The 18744-nt window shown below is 39.7% G+C and overlaps 2 protein-coding genes across 6 annotated transcripts in view; both read right to left on the bottom strand.

Moving 5' to 3' along the window:
- The window catches only part of SLC16A12 (solute carrier family 16 member 12), a 39741-nt gene extending 36587 nt beyond the window's left edge, over window positions 1–3154 (bottom strand). Inside the window, exon 1 of the mRNA XM_077183084.1 lies at window positions 3056–3154. The gene's annotated coding sequence lies outside the window, so the exon portion shown is untranslated. The remainder of the gene's footprint in view (window positions 1–3055) is intronic.
- Window positions 1672–18744, bottom strand: part of PANK1 (pantothenate kinase 1) — a 36777-nt gene continuing 19704 nt past the window's right edge. For all 5 annotated transcript variants that reach the window (XM_077183089.1, XM_077183088.1, XM_077183086.1 and 2 more), the window contains 5 exons: window positions 11934–12187; window positions 10229–10405; window positions 9706–9829; window positions 3802–3927; window positions 1672–3155 (listed from right to left, as the gene is read on the bottom strand). In XM_077183089.1, the coding sequence (XP_077039204.1) occupies window positions 3096–3155; window positions 3802–3927; window positions 9706–9829; window positions 10229–10405; window positions 11934–12187 (741 nt within the window). In that variant the 3' untranslated portion in view covers window positions 1672–3095. The remainder of the gene's footprint in view (window positions 3156–3801; window positions 3928–9705; window positions 9830–10228; window positions 10406–11933; window positions 12188–18744) is intronic.

Raw genomic sequence — 18744 nt, 5'->3', positions numbered from 1 at the left:
AACTGCTTCTTCAACTTCACAATTTCCAAAACAAGAGAGACTCCAACAAGAAAAATCCAATAATCTGGATATTTCTAGGTTCTCAGTAATACTCTTGGATAGTGCTTGAGTTGAACTTTGCTTGCACAAACTTCCAGTTTGTACCAGTTATAGTTATAGAACTACACAGTTTATCTGTGTAGTTGAGCAAGAATGCTTTCAGCCTCCTTAGATACCTCTGGGGATGACTGATGAAGTGGGGCACCTTGGGGAACCCCTTCCAACAGGTGACTGTGGACAGCAACTGGATACCAAACACAAGCAGAAAAATTCAAGACAACACCAATGCTCTCAGAAATGCCCCAAAGTACTCCCCTATGGCAAAAATATTGTAACAGTGCCAGAAATCAACCACACTGTCATTTATCCAATACCTTAATTACAGGAGGAGGAAACCAAGAGCTGGGATTAGTGGAGGCAGGCCAAGTCTGAAAGTAAAGAAGCAAGTTACAGCACTAGCAGATTCATATGATGGTACTGATGGGGAAACAGGAAAAAGTAGTCAACTGTAGATTTCAAGGCAACAAAGAAATTAGGCTTTTCTCCCTCAGGAAGGGAAGAATTGAACATACAGTGTCACTTTCCTCTAGTTTTTCCTACCTTGTGACTTTCCACAACTCTCTATCCTAGTTAAGGTTTGCTAATATTTTTCCCAACCAGGAGTACTCATTTATGTAATACAGAATTCAGAGTACTTTTTCTCATTCTTTTAAATACAGAAATTCACCTATTAAACACTTTAAATTTCAAATCAGCATTTTTAAGGTAAAGTTTTATTTTGTGTTTCTCTTAGAACTGTGATCAACTTACCTGACAGTCCCTAGAGTCTCAGGGCTAACTTCAGGGCTACCATGATTGTTCTTTTCTTCTTTAACCACACAGCCTCAATTTGTGCATTTAAAGCCCTTACATATTTCTCTGAATGGCTTGCTAGGGTTTTTTTTTTCAATGTGTGTGGGTTTTTTTGTTTTTGGGGGGTTTTTTTGGAGAAGGAGAGGATTTTAATCTTAAAAGAACAGCAGGTTTTTCATATTTGTTGACTTCACATTATAGTCTTCCTTCACAATTCCCAATGTGAAGAATGCAAGAACACCTAAGTGACAGACATTCCCATGTCAAATTCCCTTCAAAAGCAGACAAAGGAGAGAAGGACAGGATCTTTCTCTGAAACCAGCAGTCACATGGCTGATGTCGTGCTTCCCTCTACTGGTTACCATAAGAAGAACAGTTACCTCTTAACATTCGGAAGTTTTCCTTAAAAAATCAAAACAGTGTACAAGTGAATCTTTATTTGAAGGCAAAACTTAGCCAATAACCTTAATCAAAGTTTTCTTTTCTTTATTAAAAAAATAGAGGCACTGAGCAGAACCATCTGCACTTATCTCAAGCTCAATATTACAGAAAATACCAACTTCAACATGCTAATATTATCTCATATTTTTGTTTACAGCCCTTTAAAGTCAATTTCAAGCAGACAAAAGGCTTCGAAGACTAAAGCCTTGTTATGAAGAGTAAAAACATGTCCAGAACCAAATGATTATCATATAAATAAGTAGCCATGTATGTCACAAAAAAAAGTGTTATGTATGTCACATCATTGCTTTCAAGAAATGAATTCCACAGATACATTAAAACTGTCAAAACAGTAGTGGTCTTTATTTCCATCACACAAGTTAACACTTCAGTTAATATTACCATCTTTCAACATTTGGGAGATATGTAAGTCAATGACTTAAAAAAGTGAAATCCACCCCCTTCCAAAAATATACTGAATTCTATACTGTCCCTCTGATGAGTCATTGACTTTATGTGACATCACATACAGTCCTGCAAGACAAAATAATTTATGAATTGTTTTTCAGCCTCTCATTTGTGAGCCCTCATGGTGTCTAAGGAAACCAAGTTTATACATGCTCTGCAGCAGCCTAAGTACATGGATTTCAAAGGGAGCTCAATTCAACTTGGGAAAAAAAGATCTAGAGAGGTCTACAAATCCAAAAAGGTAGAAAATACCGTACTGGAATAAACACCCAAATTTTAGTGTCCTGGAGAGGAAGTTAAGACTAGTTTAAAAGCAGAAAATACTCTAGTCAGTATTTTTCTAATTTTAGTAACTGGGCTTTTAATAATGCTGTTATCAGTTGTTTTCAATTAAGAACAAGTTAAAATTTGTAGACTACAGAAAAATAACTGAAGACAATCTCCCTTTACCATCTAATACCAAGTGTGAATAATATCTTTACTACAGAACTCTTCATGTTGATCAGAGGTTTTTCATCAGAAACAGATTTTCATTTTAGTGTCAATTCAATAATTAAGATTTTAGGTCACATCTTCTTTAAAATTTTTTATTATAAAGATGAATCAGCCCTGCAAAACCAGTTGGCAGTCTCTTCCTGTTGCAATTCATGACCACTGAATAATTACAATCTTTAACCCCCTGCTATTATGAAGCTTCCTCACAGTCCTTTGAAGAAATGCATTTAGCCACAAAATGATTTGCAAATTTTTTTGGGGGGTGGAGTTGGTAGAGAGTGGTTAAAGTATCTCATCTAATGAGGAAAGGAAAGGCAAAAAAAATCAATGACTAGTTTTCACAGTAAAATGCATCAGCTTTGTAGTTTCATTTGAAACCAAGAACAAATCATGAAACGTCATGAAAATAAGATAAAAAATCTCCTAGAGTGATTACTAAATGAAGTTAAAATTACCACACTAATCAGTAAACCCCAGAAGAAAAGCAGATGCCTCATATCACAGGTCCTACATTAAACAGTATCCATTTTTTAAAATAAATCCATAAAATCTGTATGTTTGGCCACTTTGCACATTTTTTCCCCTATAAAATACAGTGTACAGAAAAAAATCTTGAAATTCCCTGTATGAATTCTGAAATATAAGGTCGAAACCCAGAAATTAAAGATCAGCTAAAAGGATTTTAAATTATTTACAAATCCAGCAGGTAGAACTACCATAATGGCTTCATTTCCATCCTTGTAGTGGCTTTCACTCTTACCCAGCAGCATCTGCAGTAGGAATCTCTTCAGACAGCTTCATCACTGATCATCTGTCATTTTAAGCATTTCTAGAAGAGCCCCAACAGCTCCAAAATAACCCTTTGAACAAAGGCAAAAGAAAATCAAAACCAATCAAATTCCAAAATAAGACATAACACGAACACAAAATTTTCAGCCTGAAAACTTTCAAGCTGCCTGTTAAGGCAACTAAAAGAATGTCAGCCCTGCCAAATATTTGCTCTATCTAAAATATAATTTAATAAGATCATCCTTAGGCAGAAGAAAGGGCTTGATACTGGGAAAAGTTCTCCAAAATTATATTAAAAAATAAATTACAACACCATAATACTGATACAGTACACCTGCTGTACTGAGGCAGGGCAGTTTCCATCATGGACCTGTCTGTCCATCTGGTAGTCACCTCAAAATTATGCTTACAAAAATGAATTGTACTTGAGGTTCTCTTATACCAGCCCACACAAAGGAACATTGTTGCTTTCAGGGTCAGAAAGCAAATACAAGAAATGGACAACGTTTAACAACACATATCACAAGATCAGTGATCAAACCAAGGAGGTAACAAGTAGTATTTTCAAATGAATTAATAAGCTAAATAACATTTATGCAGAACTTGGCTTGTGCATTCAATTCAAAGCAATGGCATCTCTCCCCTTTCAAGTTCACCAAAAAAAGAACTACAAGAATTTCGTACTTACAAATGGAAGTTCAACACATATTTCCTTACCTCATGTTCCAAAAAGAGAGCTTTTAGCTGTCCCTTGGACCAATAATCCATAGCATATGCTAGCACCTTCATAGAAATCATATTAATTCTGAGAAAGTTGCCAACAAACACCACCTTGTCGATATTCTGTAAAATTGAATTTGAAAAACATACCAGAAAAATTATATTCAGCTACATTATTTGCCTCTTTTAACATGTACTTCTGCCTCTACTACAAAGTTAAATGGGAATTTTAGGTTACATTTAAATACTTCAAATTGAAAAGTCAAAAAATATTGCAGTTACTGACCACTAAGTAAGAGACATTGGAAGAGCAGTGAGGTGCAGAGTTTTATTCAAAAGAAAGTGAGAGGCTATTATCATAGATGATCAATATTTGTTTAAAATATCGAATAAATGTCACAAGCTTCCCAACATGACTCAGATTATGAGTGTTTTGGTGGTGGTGTTTGGTTTTTTTAATTCTATATGGCTGCACTGAAGACATCTTTCTCCCGTTACATGTTAAATAAAGCAACTTTCCAGAGATCACTATGATTATTAAATCCAGATGGAGAACCTCTGAAGGGTATCTGAGAAGGATTACATTAGAGATGAGAAGGAGCATCTTTCATTATCTATTATCAGGAGTGCGACTCCATTTTCAAAAAGCAAGTGAAATGGGGACAACATAATAATACTTGATATGTATGGCATTCCTTTGTTTCAAAGCTCATTTGAACTCAGTTTTCACAGGAAATTAAGATTTTTTGAACCATCAACACTAGGCTGCCAATGAGAAAGCCACAGACTGTCCTTACTTGTATGTACACCACTGCAGAGAGCAGTGGTTCTGTGTGGTGTCCAAACAATGCCCCTATCTTACCAAGCCCAGTTCTGCCTCTTATGCACAAGATTTCACTTGCATTTTGCATTGGAGTACCAGATGATGTTCACCAGACACTAGAATTGGTCTAGAATATTCAGTGGGAGACCACATCCTGGAGATAAAAGCTTTTACAGGAGTCCTGAAGAGCCCTAGGAATGTATCTTCAAGAGTCTTCTGCAGAAGGTTGCCAGAAAGGCTGCACAGGGACTAGAATTAGCAAGGGTTGGTTACCCCTCTGCATTGATCCAGCTCTGGAAAGCCCAGCACTGGCTCTGCAGCAATTCCTGTGCTGCAGCCACAGCCGGGCCATGCCCAGGACTGTGCCTGTGTCACAGCCCAGGGACATCCTCACTGGAGTGGCCTGTGCTGCACAGCCCAGGGGACACCCTCACTGGAGTGGCCTGTGTCACAGCCCAGGGGACATCCTCACTGGAGTGGCCTGTGTCACAGCCCAGGGGACACCCTCACTGGAGTGGCCTGTGCTGCACAGCCCAGGGGACACCCTCACTGGAGTGGCCTGTGCTGCACAGCCCAGGGGACACCCTCACTGGAGTGGCCTGTGCTGCACAGCCCAGGGGACACCCTCACTGGAGTGGCCTGTGTCACAGCCCAGGGGACATCCTCACTGGAGTGGCCTGTGTCACAGCCCAGGGGACACCCTCACTGGAGTGGCCTGTGCTGCACAGCCCAGGGGACACCCTCACTGGAGTGGCCTGTGCTGCACAGCCCAGGGGACACCCTCACTGGAGTGGCCTGTGTCACAGCCCTGGGGACACCCTCACTGGAGTGGCCTGTGTCACAGCCCTGGGGACATCCTCACTGGAGTGGCCTGTGCTGCACAGCCCAGGGGACAGCCTCACTGGAGTGGCCTGTGCTGCACTGCCCAGGGGACACCCTCACTGGAGTGGCCTGTGCTGCACTGCCCAGGGGACACCCTCACTGAAGTGGCCTGTGCTGCACTGCCCAGGGGACACCCTCACTGGAGTGGCCTGTGCTGCACTGCCCAGGGGACACCCTCACTGGAGTGGCCTGTGTCACAGCCCAGGGGACACCCTCACTGGAGTGGCCTGTGTCACAGCCCAGGGGACATCCTCACTGGAGTGGCCTGTGTCACAGCCCAGGGGACACCCTCACTGGAGTGGCCTGTGTCACAGCCCAGGGGACACCCTCACTGGAGTGGCCTGTGTCACAGCCCTGGGGACACCCTCACTGGAGTGGCCTGTGTCACAGCCCAGGGACATCCTCACTGGAGTGGCCTGTGTCACAGCCCAGGGGACACCCTCACTGGAGTGGCCTGTGTCACAGCCCAGGGGACACCCTCACTGGAGTGGCCTGTGCTGCACAGCCCAGGGGACATCCTCACTGGAGTGGCCTGTGTCACAGCCCAGGGGACATCCTCACTGGAGTGGCCTGTGTCACAGCCCAGGGGACACCCTCACTGGAGTGGCCTGTGTCACAGCCCAGGGGACACCCTCACTGGAGTGGCCTGTGCTGCAGAGCCCATCCCCAGACAGCAGAGCTCCTTCACTGGTGTGCGCTGCCTGAGCGAGGGCCAGCCCTGACTGCCCTCAAACCAAACACAGCAACACCAACTTTACTGAAACCATTCCCCTGCAGTCATCCATCTCCTCAGACTCTGCAGCCACTTCAGCATGCATTGATACTCAGGAATTTATGAATGAAAAAAAGAACTTCTTCAATTTCAAACTGCTGCTATGGAACGTGGTCAAGAGCACCCTGCACCTCTGGCTAAAGCAGTTTTGTCTCTGAAGCAACTTCAGACAAAGGAGGGACAAATACACAACTGATTAATTTCCTGTGATGCCATAGCATAAAACTCATTAGAATCTACATTTCAATTTCACATGCATATGATTTTTTCTGAATATAAAAACAAAGCTACTGTTAGCAGAAGCAATGCCTAACACAGAGTATAAAAATTACTGCAAACTTTGAATCTAAAAGTACTAGTCATATCTACTAGAATAACAGTGTAGACCAACATGAAAATTTCAATTTTGTTTCAAACATTCCTTGAGTTGACAAGGTGAAAAACTGTATAAATAATATAAACTTTCCTAAATTTCTGATCTGAACTAAAAACAAGTTTAGCATTTTTCAGAAGCTGAAATGCTACTCTTAAGGGAGTCCTGTCAATTTAACTTTCAATTGTCCACTGCTGAAACTTTCAAAGCTGAAAGACAGAAATCTTAAACTGCTGAAGAGATGGTGGTGACATGCTAATTTAAGCTAATCAAATTACAGCAACCTGGAAAAGACACGCACTCTTTCACTCTGTGGGGTCTTGTCAAATTGTTCAACTACCCTGCAGCAGAAAGCTATAGTATAACTTTATTATAGCATATTCACATTATTTACCAATATAATTGAATAGGGAAATCTATATCAATAACACAATAAAAAACCTGCACATATTTTTGCAAGGCAGCTTGTTCAGATGCAAATTTACATGTTCTGTGAGTAAGGAAAGCATAAACCAGGAGATCAGTTTCCTTTATGCAGCTCTGCTGTGCCTAGGACAGGCCATTTCAAAGGGTCTGTGGCCAAATGGTTCCAGACTATGGAATTTTTCTACCCCATTGCCAACTTTGTGCAAGCAATTCTGCTTTGAAGTTTTGCAGACAGAATATTTCATTTATTCCCCAGCCTCATTTTTCCTGCACATATGCAAGTCATTTTCAACACAATATTAAAGCTGCAATCATTGGGAAAAACTTATCAGAAGTCATGCTTCAGGGCATAAATTGATTCTGTCAACCTAAAAGTGAGCTTTACCATAACCCTAATCTAATACATACCAGCTCCACAAAAGAATATCATATTCAACTATTTATTTAGCTCTTATTTGAGGATTTGATTCATCAGGCTTGCTGTAAGTAAGAGCCATGTCTCCCAAAGGCAATTTAGGTGTCTAGATTATTTAGCAGAGTGATAGCATTAGGTTTTTTTCCCCCAAGAGCAAGCTATCTGAAGATTAGCTAACTTGAAATGATACTGCATGTTTTTCTATTTAATAGTATGTAAAGCAACTAAATGAAGTTTTCATTCTCTGAAACTACAAAATCATTTACTTCAGGTGCTGGAGAAATTCTGCTTTGACACTGTGAAATGAAGAATATTTAACACATCAATTGACATTCCTCCACCAAATTCTATGGATCACATCAGTTTTTAAGAGGCCTGCCCCAGAACAAAGATGGTAGGAACTTTTTCACAGTGACTCAGAAGCATTAGTTTCATTAGCAGCCTGTCTCCTCCTCTGTGGTTCCCTGCTGCAACTCTCCATGCTTTGATAGCCCTGTACAATGCTGCTTGAACTCCATGCCACAAGGCAACACTGTAAAGAAGCTGAAAGCAAAGAGAACACTGAAAGAGAATCATCCTGACTGAAAGAGTCAAATTGTCAAGAAAAAAAAAAAAGGAAGCCTGTAGCCACTTTTCACAATGAAGGAAGGTTACCAGTGGCATTTGATAGGGGCATACACTGCAACTTGGGCAGTCCTCAGGTCCTCCAGAGAGGAATATGAGCAAAAAAACTAACAATGGCATACCAAATCAAAAGAAAATACAAAATTAACAGCATAGCAGTGCTGAAGATACTTATATCCCATGACTGAGGGAAAAATGGCAGATGAAGTTTAAATTTAAAGAGTGAAATGACACAACTGAAAGGGGGAAAGATGCTTGATTATGCAGACACAATGATAGGGGCTCCTAATTAAGATGATACCATGGAGGGACTGTTGATGATTTCTTAGAAATTAGTTCCATGCTCACAAAAATTAAATATTATGAACTGGTAGTAAAGGAGGTGTGAACACAAAATTTATCCATATGCCATCACTTAAATTCATTGAGCAATGACACTCTGAATATCATCTGAAGATCTGATAATTCAATCTTAAAATTACAACCATAAAAAGATTTAAAAGACAAAATGAAGCATTGCATAGAATAGTGTATTCTCTTTTATTAGGTAAGGAGACTAAGTATTAGGACCTTTTGTCTTGAAAAGACCAAGAGGGAAAAGTATCAAAGGTTGATTAAAAATCAAATCAAACCTCACACCCACAAAAAGCACTAGTTATTAATTATTTACTATTTCTGATAAAGCCATAAGCTAGATGGGACCCAATAAAGTGATTAGATGGCAGTTTGGTGAGTTCCCTGGGTTTGCTTTGATCAATTTTTCTGGCTCTGTGTGTTGTTGATTAAAAACAAAAGTGGCAGCAATTTTTTCTACCAACAGAATGCTGTGCAGCTAAAACATCTACATATTTTAAAAAATTCTATAAATTCATTATGTGCTTAGAGCAGATGAAAGGTATTAGTTACCACATAATGGTAAAGGATGAAATCTGCAAATAAAAGCTCGGGCCTGAATGTTTGGGTGGGGTTTGTGTTTGTTTCTGGTTTTTTTTGTAGCTGCTGGAAGATGTAGTGTATGGATGGAACAATCCATCCCTATTTATCATGCCTAATGAAAAGAATGTAATAAGCATCTGATAGGAGTCTCAGAAGGAAAATGAACTGCATTTTTCTTTTTATCTGACACAATGCAATGGAACTTGCATCTATCCAAACATTTAACACAATACACAATTTCAACCCATCCTACTATGGAAATAATCCAAGCAAAATAGTATTCAAAATAAATTCCATTTTGCTGTAGTAAAACCTGTAAATGACTACAAAGTAACAGAGTAATAATTAGTATTAAAAACATGTTAGTATCTATGTATTACAGCTTGAGAACAAGTGAACACTCCGGGCTGAAACTCAATGCCTCAGAGATCTTTATGGACAATTTTTCTCCCCTCTTCTGTAGCTTTGAAGCTTGAACAGCCTTACAACTTTGCACAACTTTGCAAAGCGTATACATAACAAGCCACAAGGGTTATGCATATTTACCAAAGCCAGTGACACATCTACTATGTCAGCAATTTGCATTTTTGCATCCTGATAATCTCACTATGTTGTTTCTAAAGATTTCAAGCTCATGGTAAATAACTTACCTCGTTCAGTGCACACATGCGAGCAATAGAACCTATGTTGTTGGTGATGGTGACCAAAGTAGCTCTGGCCAAGTCCTCTTTACTGATGGAATCTCTCTTTTCTTTACTCATCATATGACCAAAGCTGTGTGAGGAAAATCACGTCTTTTAAAATGAGATATACAGGAGTGATCAAAGCCCTTAAAATTTTATCATTTAGCAAGCTTTGTTTGGATTTGAGAACCATTCATTTGTGATAGATTTGAAATGTGAAAAGGGATCTCATTAGAAAGGCAGAACAATGAGTAAGGACACTTCTAAAATAACTGAAATTTAAATCGAAGCAAACTGTATGAGGCATTACTTACAGCTGTTTTAAAAAAAAAGAGCAAGAAGTAGGTGAGAGATCAAAGGACAAACCCCATGACCCATGGAGTGACATTTCCACATGGACACAGTGCATAGCCCAGGGATGATGCACTCAGTGTAGCATGCACAGGAAGTTTCCAAGGGCCTGCTTCCAAACAGCCCAGTTAACACACACCTGGAGGCTACAGCAGAGCCCTGAAGGCCAAAGCGCTCGTAGTCCCCTCCGTAGATGTCCTTCACCAGCTTGTCCACGTTGGTGCTGTCTCCTTTTGCAGCCATTTCCAGCGCTTCTTCAAACGTCTCGCAGCCAGTGAGCAAACAGCACAGCCCCAGGAATGTTCCTCCTCCAAGGCTGCAAAAGCACAGTCCCTTCAGCCCAGCAGCTTGAACCAGCTTTCACCACAACCCTTTAGAGTGCCATGTGCAATATGCTGCACACAGGTGCCAGCTGCATCTCACAACCCCTCCCTCAAGGAGGGAACATGGACACTCTGCAATGAGTTCCTATTTAACACAAGTGTGGTCTTAACTGAACTATCTTTGAGTCTTTAATCCTTGAATAGGAGAATTATACTAAAGGGTTAGCTAAGAATAAGGTCCAATCCAACACCTCAGATACCACTTTGCTATTTGTAGCACTCTAACAAGTTTTCTGCACAAGAATAATTAACCAGCAGAGCACTCAAATGACTGGGGAAAGAATGAACAGTGAACAAAGGTAAATCTATGAGGGCTGGCAGCCAAGACAGACCTTGTCCCCCTAGCCAATGGCAGAAAGCATTCTGGTTGGCTTCTTTTCAAAGTAAGCCCAGCATCAGCCCTGACTGTTCTTTTCCTGAAAGAACTCTGAGCAAGGAGCACTCACTTGAATATTTTCTAAAGGCTCAGTACAATATTTACTGACTACATAAAATTAGCAGGGATTATTTAACTGCATAACATGTTGCTAACCCATTAAAGCTCTACTTTGAACTTTCCAGTCTTACAGACATGAACTTCAACTTAGTAATCTCTACATCCTTCCTCATTCTTTCTTGGCCACTGACAAAGCTTATTTGCAGTGACTGCAGTCACAGAGACTGCAGCCACTGAAAACAAGGGGATCAGTGAGACACCACACTTTTTTCACTTCATGAAAAAAGCACATAGGTCACTGTTTAGTCCATGCTCTTGGATTATTGGGTTTTTCAGAACACATCTCACAGAACTGTAGTATACTCGGTATTTGAACAGTAGAAAGCTATGCACACCAGCCACAAGACAGTATTGATTTCATCACCTATAACAAGTCAACCACACACTGCAGTCATGTTTTTCCTTCCACAGTGGAAAGGATTAGAAGCATGTCTACCAAAGATACAAAATTTCTGTGCTTGAAAAAGACCCAGAGCTGCAAGAAATCCAATGCCTCCCACTTGTATCCATCCATACTGCAGATAGAGAAATGGCTCATGGCTACTGTTGTGGCAAGGGTATGGCCTAGGTAAGGCAACAGAAGGTACATAATCACATCATGTACAGTATACAGGAGAAACTTTCATGTGTATCATGCACCAAAAAACAGAATTCAGGGAAGAGAAGACTCATTTGCTGGGACAGTTATATTTTGGTAATTCACAGCGAGAGATGGGAAATAGGTAAGAACACCAACAAGAGACTAAGGCAGGTCTAAAGTTGGAAAGATCAATGATTTCCCTGACATAGATTCTCTCTCTGAAGGCATCCTAGGATATTTTCAGCTTTGCTACTGTTAGGCTTTTAAAAGAAATGGGAATACATGCAACATTTGGAGCTGTAGCTACTGAGCACACTCTCATATTCTACTTGTTCAGTTGTGAAGGAGAAAAGAAAACAATTTAAAAAAACAAAAGTAAATTTACCTGGATCCTGTAACTCTTTTATAATTGTCCTTAGAATACACAGCTAGGATGCTGACCCCTGAGCCTATGTTAACCAGCAGCATAGGATATGGATTATCAAGGCAGTAAGGCTTTTTCTGGCACTGTTCAGGATCTGTAGGATTTTCAAAATAATAGCACTCTGGTTGGCCATTGAAACCAACAGAATCAACATAAAGGAGGCCCTGGATCAAACAGTCCAATTCATCCAGTTTATAGAGCTGTAGATCAGCCATCTGTAAAAGAATAACAAGAAATTAAGAAACACACATTTCCTAGCATAACACAACACTGAGAAGGACAAAAGGTTCCACTGGAGCACTTTGTTCACTTTAATAGTAACACATTATGCTATTTAAGCAGTACAAAGATCTAAGCATGAAGTCTGAAATAAAAATTCACTGACAACAGGCACCTCCCAAAACCATGATGTGCTACACTGTAATGCCATCTACTTCCTTGGCCTTGGAGACATTCTGGGCTCTGCAGTATTTCTCCTCCTTCGTACTCTGATGCAATAAAAGTCTTCCCCCTCATTCCCAGACCAAGAGGAGCTATGCTCTGCAGCTTTTGAGCAGTATCAGACATATGCCTACACAGCAGCATTCCTCAGGATGCAAAGTGCTTTAGCTCATCATCCAACCACATTTCCCAGCAGTTTAATGAAATTTTCAATAGAATTAAGATGCTCATATTATGTAAATATGCATTAAATATACAGTGGATTTTTTTTCGTACATATCACTAGTTATTCTGATTAATTTTTAAATTACAATGAGCACTTTAAAATGCCACATGAAAAAGAGAGGCATAACCCCTATGTTTGATGAAAAAACATATAAAAAATCCAAACAAAAAGATTGTCAGGCCCATGCCCCCAGCAGAATATAACTTAAAGAGAAGGCAGATAACCAGTAACAAAAGCTGACAAAAGACATTCCCTCTGAGATCTCATAGGTCACCATGACTGTACTTCAACAGACATGTCTACTTGCCACAGCATTTTGTTCACTAGAATTATAAATAACATCCCTTTCTCAAAATAGGATACATTGACTGACGGTGGAAACACTCCTTTTCATTGTTAGGCAGAGGAGAAGGCAAAACAACCCTGCAAAGATGCCCATCCAAATCCTGAGGTCATTTTCACCCTCATGCATGCAAAGCAGGTCATGACTAACTCTACTTTCTAGCAAAAAAAAAAAGAAAAGCAGCAGCAGAGTATAATGGAGTTATACAGTATACAGCTGCTTCTTCAGTATTTGCATACTGCAGGATGTTTTCATAACAGCTAATGGAGAAGATTTACATGGGTAACTATGTGCTATTTTTAATTCTGGAAGCTATACTAAGTCACTATAAACAGGGAAGATATTTCTGTAGAACAGGCATGGTCAATAGGTTACATTCTTTCAAGCTATTTAAATCTCCCCTGTTAAGACTTTGCTCTACTTGTGCACAGCTCTAGCTTGCCCTAAGTGAAAGTCATCCCACTCTTTGGGTCTGTCCTTCTGTTTTACTTGCCACTCCTCAAATCCTGTAACCAGGGAAAAGAAATAAGACCAAAAAGACCCCAAACCAGCAGTTTCAAAGACCTCAATATAGATCCAGTTATTTATAAGACCAGCAAGAGAGGTGGAAATAATTTGCTCTTGTTTCTGTCTTTCCTCCTGCAACTTCTGCAATCCCCATTTTTTTTAAAGTTACCATATTACTACACAAATTAAAATTATAGCCATGCAGCATAAAAGACTTGAACCATTCAGCTAGCAAATAGAATAAGCATAATTAGTGAGAAAAAGTTTTTCAAGAAATGTTACAAAATTCTTAAGGGTACTTTGCAAATACTTTGGATTTAATCAATTTCTATTAGACCACGAGGAAAAGTTCCAAGATAGACACAAGACAAGGTATGATGCAAGGTATCAACATAATAAACCCTTCATGCACTGTTTATCACAATGAACATTGCATGGAATCCCCTAAGTCATCCCTCCTTACAGGATTTATTCAGTCCAACAAACATTGCACATACCTGGATGACACAAGGAAATATTCTGTACTACCCGTGATCTTTCCCTAGGTTCTGTGCTGTACAGTGTCAGTTTCCTCACCTTGGTGTGTCAGTTGGATGCAGCATGAGCATACATGATCTCACACATGCACAAATGTGCAGTGAACCAGGAGCTGTGGTACAGACGAGTCATTTGCAGCTTTATGGCCCCTACTGTCCAAACCCCTACTCTAATGTAACCCAAATACCCAGCCACAAGCAGCTTTTGTCTGATCCATGCTACACTTTTGCAAACAGGTAAGTGCTAGCCAGAGACCTGGCAAGACACAAACAAGTAATACAAATCAGAGAAGAACACTTCTGATACCAGTACAAAACCACAGATAAATCCCTCAATTCTACACTCTCCAATCACCTCACCAACTCAGTAAGAACAGAACAAGAGAAACTAATCAGGTTCTTTCTCAAGCACTACACATAAAGCTTTTATTAGGTCCAGCCCTCCATGTATAAAAGACACACTAAAATTTGTTCTGCTTTTTATAGCTCTGTGCTATATTTAACAGTTGATATACTGTAAGCAGAGAAGTACTATTACTGCTTTCTTTTATGTATGATATTCATAGCAGACTGAAAAACTATTTTCCTGTGTCATTGCAACAGTCTGGTTTTGATTTTTGGAATAATCAGCACAGCCATCAGTATTCTATGTCAATCCACCTTTCTTCAGAGAACCAAAAGCTCTGCAGCCACCAGACACCCAAGGCTCCAAATAGCTTACTAAGCCAACACTGTTCTTATTTCTAAACAGAAATTAGGGCAAAGTTTCAAGAAATGTAGTAACCCAGTCTTGTACAAGAAGGCACAATTGAGCCATGGTCACAATTCTGTCCCTTTCTCTGCATACACAACTGTGTATTTGCTCACAATGTCTCAAAGCACCAAAACTGCACTCAGAATAGAGGACCTGTAACCATTGTAACTAATTTACAAGTAGGCAAATATTTCTTCCTGCTGCCATAACCTGACCTACCACACTCCTCACACTCAACTTTCAGCTGTTCAAACCTCTTCTCCTTAGAGGAACCAAAGTTTATATGCAAATATGCATAACTAAAATGGAAGCTGTGTCTAGAAGCACATTTTAATCGGACGTTTTTCCTACAACATTTACAAAATGCATTTGCAGGTATTTTCCAGCCCTTTACAATTCCTAACGTGAAGGCAGACAGCAAAATGGTCAACTTACCCTACTCTGCACTCCTGTAACTATATTTAGCACAGTGCCTCTCTAGAGGTTATGCTAGAAAGTTGTGCTATGAGAAGAACAACTGCAGAACAAAGTAGTATACAGGACCCTGGAGGGAAAAATTATGATGATTACAGAGGAACCACATGGACCACATTTTTTGAAGAATAATTTTTCTGCATTATAGCCAGAGTGTAGCTATTCCTCTTTTTTTTAAGACTACTTTTTAAATACTGAGAAAGGGAAAGAAACACTTTAGACCTCAAGAAACTCTTCAGGACCATCAAAAAGAGTGACTTCGGACTTCAACCATGCTTGCAAGCAGGTGCAACACACCAAGAGAAAATAGCCAACATTTCCCCTTATGACCTTAGTATCACACTCCTGAAACACAGCTGATTGAAGGATACAAAAAGTCTGTTGCTATTGTATACAGATGCTATTCCAAGAAAAATCAAAGACCATCTCTTCTACTCTTGCAAGAAGTGCTGAGAAATTGTGTTACCTGATGAAATTTAAATTTGGATTTCTTTGTTGTTTGCCTTGTTTTTTAAATAGTGTAATAGCATAACATTAAAAAAAAATCATCTGTATTTAAGTACCAAGCAGTATAAAAAGAAAAGACATGGTACCAGCTTGTCTGTGCTTTCAAGTATGGAAACACATATGTCAAAGACTTGGGTCCCATTTGTTTCTTATTATAGGTGAGAAAATACATCCACTTCAGTAAGGTGAACATGAAACAGCCCAGTCCTCTATAACTGAGCTGAGGGCAGCCATGACATACATACTCTGGGGTTGAAGTCTAATGTATCACCATTGGTGTGAAGACATATTTTCAATGAAGCTCCAGCTCATGAAACATTTCACCCACTTTTACTGTATTCTGGTGAACACAGCAAAGTCTGAACCCAGATGCAGTTGCAAGTCCATTTTTTGCTTAGACTTTCAATGAGAAATATGATTTTTTTTTCCTGTAAAAAACCTGTTAGGAACATAGCATCTGGCAAGTTTTTAATTATCAATTACAACAGCCTCATTTACTATGTCATTCACTGTGGCTTTTATGTCTGCTGGGCATTGCTCCAGTTTTTATTTCTTAGAATAGCTTACAATCTAGCTTTTCCTTCCATCTCTTCTACTTTCATAAAGACTTTGCTTTCTTCATATTTTGATTACCTTCACTTCAAACCCCAACCATGCTACTTTATGGAGCTGAAAATAACTACTCACATTCAAACAAAACAAAGTCTAATGCAAAAAAACTGCAATTCCAACATTCACTGAGGCAGAAGATTCACTCTCTATCAGCTTTGGGCAAAAAAAGCACTCATCAGGAATCCTGTGCAGAGCTCTGCCCCCTGGCCCAGGAGCCCTAAAGATCTCTCCTCTCTCTTGGCAGGGAAGAGATGCACATTGTTTCTCCCATTCCCTCTGAAGAGGTTACTTTACCCATTCTCTGGATGCCTCTTTCAACTCCAGCCCAGCCCCTACAGCCTGAGCAGCTGCCTCCACCCTCCTCAGCAAGAAGATTTTTGAGTCTCACACTAACTGTGAAAGAGTTACACAGCTTACTCATCCTACAACACAGGACATGAGTTTATTTGTTTTAAGTCTATAAGTCATCCTCAGGCATTCAGCTCATAGCACAAAGTCAAGCCTTAGAATTAGCTAATAACTGGCACAAGAAAATCACTATCCAACAGCCAAACTCACTTTTAAATCATTTTCCTTTATGGGAAGTTCAAGGTCTGAGTTTGAGTCTGTGTTGGTAAAGAGATTTCCTTCTTCCCCTGTCCCAAATGTTCTTGATTAAGTGATTGGGTGTTTTTAGCACAGATGCTACTCCCACTGAAGACAGCAATAAGAATTTCTATTAAGTCAGGTTCTGCAGGTGTCTGTTCAGGAAAGGAATATAGAGATTCCACCTTTGAGCTACTGCAATCAACAGAAATTTTATAACAGAGCAGGTTTTAATCAAAAGTCTGAATAGTCCTTCCTCCCATCATCCTGCCCATTCTTTACATAGAGTTGCTCTACAAAACTGAGTGGCAGCCTAGAAATTTATTCCTCATTACATTAACAGCAAACTTCTGTGCAAGTCATGTGCCTGTGCTATCATGGAGGAGCCACAGAGCACAGAGAGAGTCTCACAAACAAGTAAGCCTAAGTACTCCTTACTTTCACAGAAGTGGTTACTTGAGCATTTACAGAATATGTGAAGTGACATAGCTGGGGAAAGGAGGAAGGATTATCAGAATTAGGCTGCAGATTCATCCATGCCTTAACACCACTGTTACCTGAAAATAAAGACTGCCAGCTATAAAGACCATTCAGAGAGGAGGTAAAAAAAGAACAAAAATGCAAGAAAAAACCCCCTAGGCTGGAAACAGTTCTTTTGGTGAATTACTTACTGATGCTCTCTTCAATGAACATTAAGTATAACCATATGGATGGTAAAATTATTTCTGTGGTCTCGTTTAATGAATAGAGTCAATTTTCCTACTTCTAGGGTGGGCACTCAGATGTTCAGAATGAGTCACATGATTTGCCAAGCTACTGACTGACAAAAGACCCAACATACTGCCAGCAATCAGCAAGCAGACCACGGAGACCTCCTCAGGTATCCACCTCTCCAACACTGCAGATCATATGAGGGAGATGAAATAGCTAAACCTAGGTAACTTGGTAGATTTAGTTGCCTTCTTATAGAAAAGTAAACAGTCTTAAGGTAAACAGAATATGTCTCACCATTGTATGTCATTTTTTAATACACAAAAGCAACAGAGGTGTCTAGATCAAACCTATTTAACTCATTTAGGGATTCAGAACCAGACAAAGGAACAGAGACAAGTAACAACAGGGTATTTGCCTCTCTATTTTAAGGAGAAAAATCTTCTGTGAATCATAGAAGGCTTCCTTCCTTGGGATTTGAATGTTGTTTTGCAATGTATTGGATCTTTTTCCTAAATCTATGCAATCTTACAGTCACATTGAGAAATACTCTGAAAAGACAAGTAACTTAAAAGCATATACAAAGGAAAATAAAGGGCCAGAACAAAAGCATGTTAGCTAGATCAAATGGATTTACTAACATTTAGCTGTATTTTTAAATTAAAATAACAACATTCACAAACATACCTTAGTTTTTCCACACTGCTTCTAAGTAGCAAATAGCATATAAGGTATTTTACAACACTGAAACCTGCAGTAGCAAGATTTAGACTTGGCACATATTCTCCACTTCTAGAGGTGAATTAGTGGTCAAATACTTGAAACAGGTATTTCAGAACTTTGACAGAGCAGTCCTGAAGCTGTTGTCCAGTGTCAATTTATGCACAGCAGAACACCCTGATAGCCAGCTGCTGTTACCACGGCTAATGAAGTGTGACAATTTAAGAGCCAGTACCCAGAACACGCTGCCCTTTGAGAGAGATTAAGCAAGCAAACCTCCATGTAATGGATAATATTCTGCTTCTGTAATTCTCCAAGGATATTACAGTTTGAGCCAAGAAACACTTGCTATAAAG

This window comes from Agelaius phoeniceus, chromosome 9 (genome assembly GCF_051311805.1).
Source record: "Agelaius phoeniceus isolate bAgePho1 chromosome 9, bAgePho1.hap1, whole genome shotgun sequence".
Classification (NCBI taxonomy): Eukaryota; Metazoa; Chordata; class Aves; order Passeriformes; family Icteridae; genus Agelaius; species Agelaius phoeniceus.
Note: the sequence above shows the minus strand (reverse complement) of the source record. Positions and strands in the feature narration are given on the sequence as shown.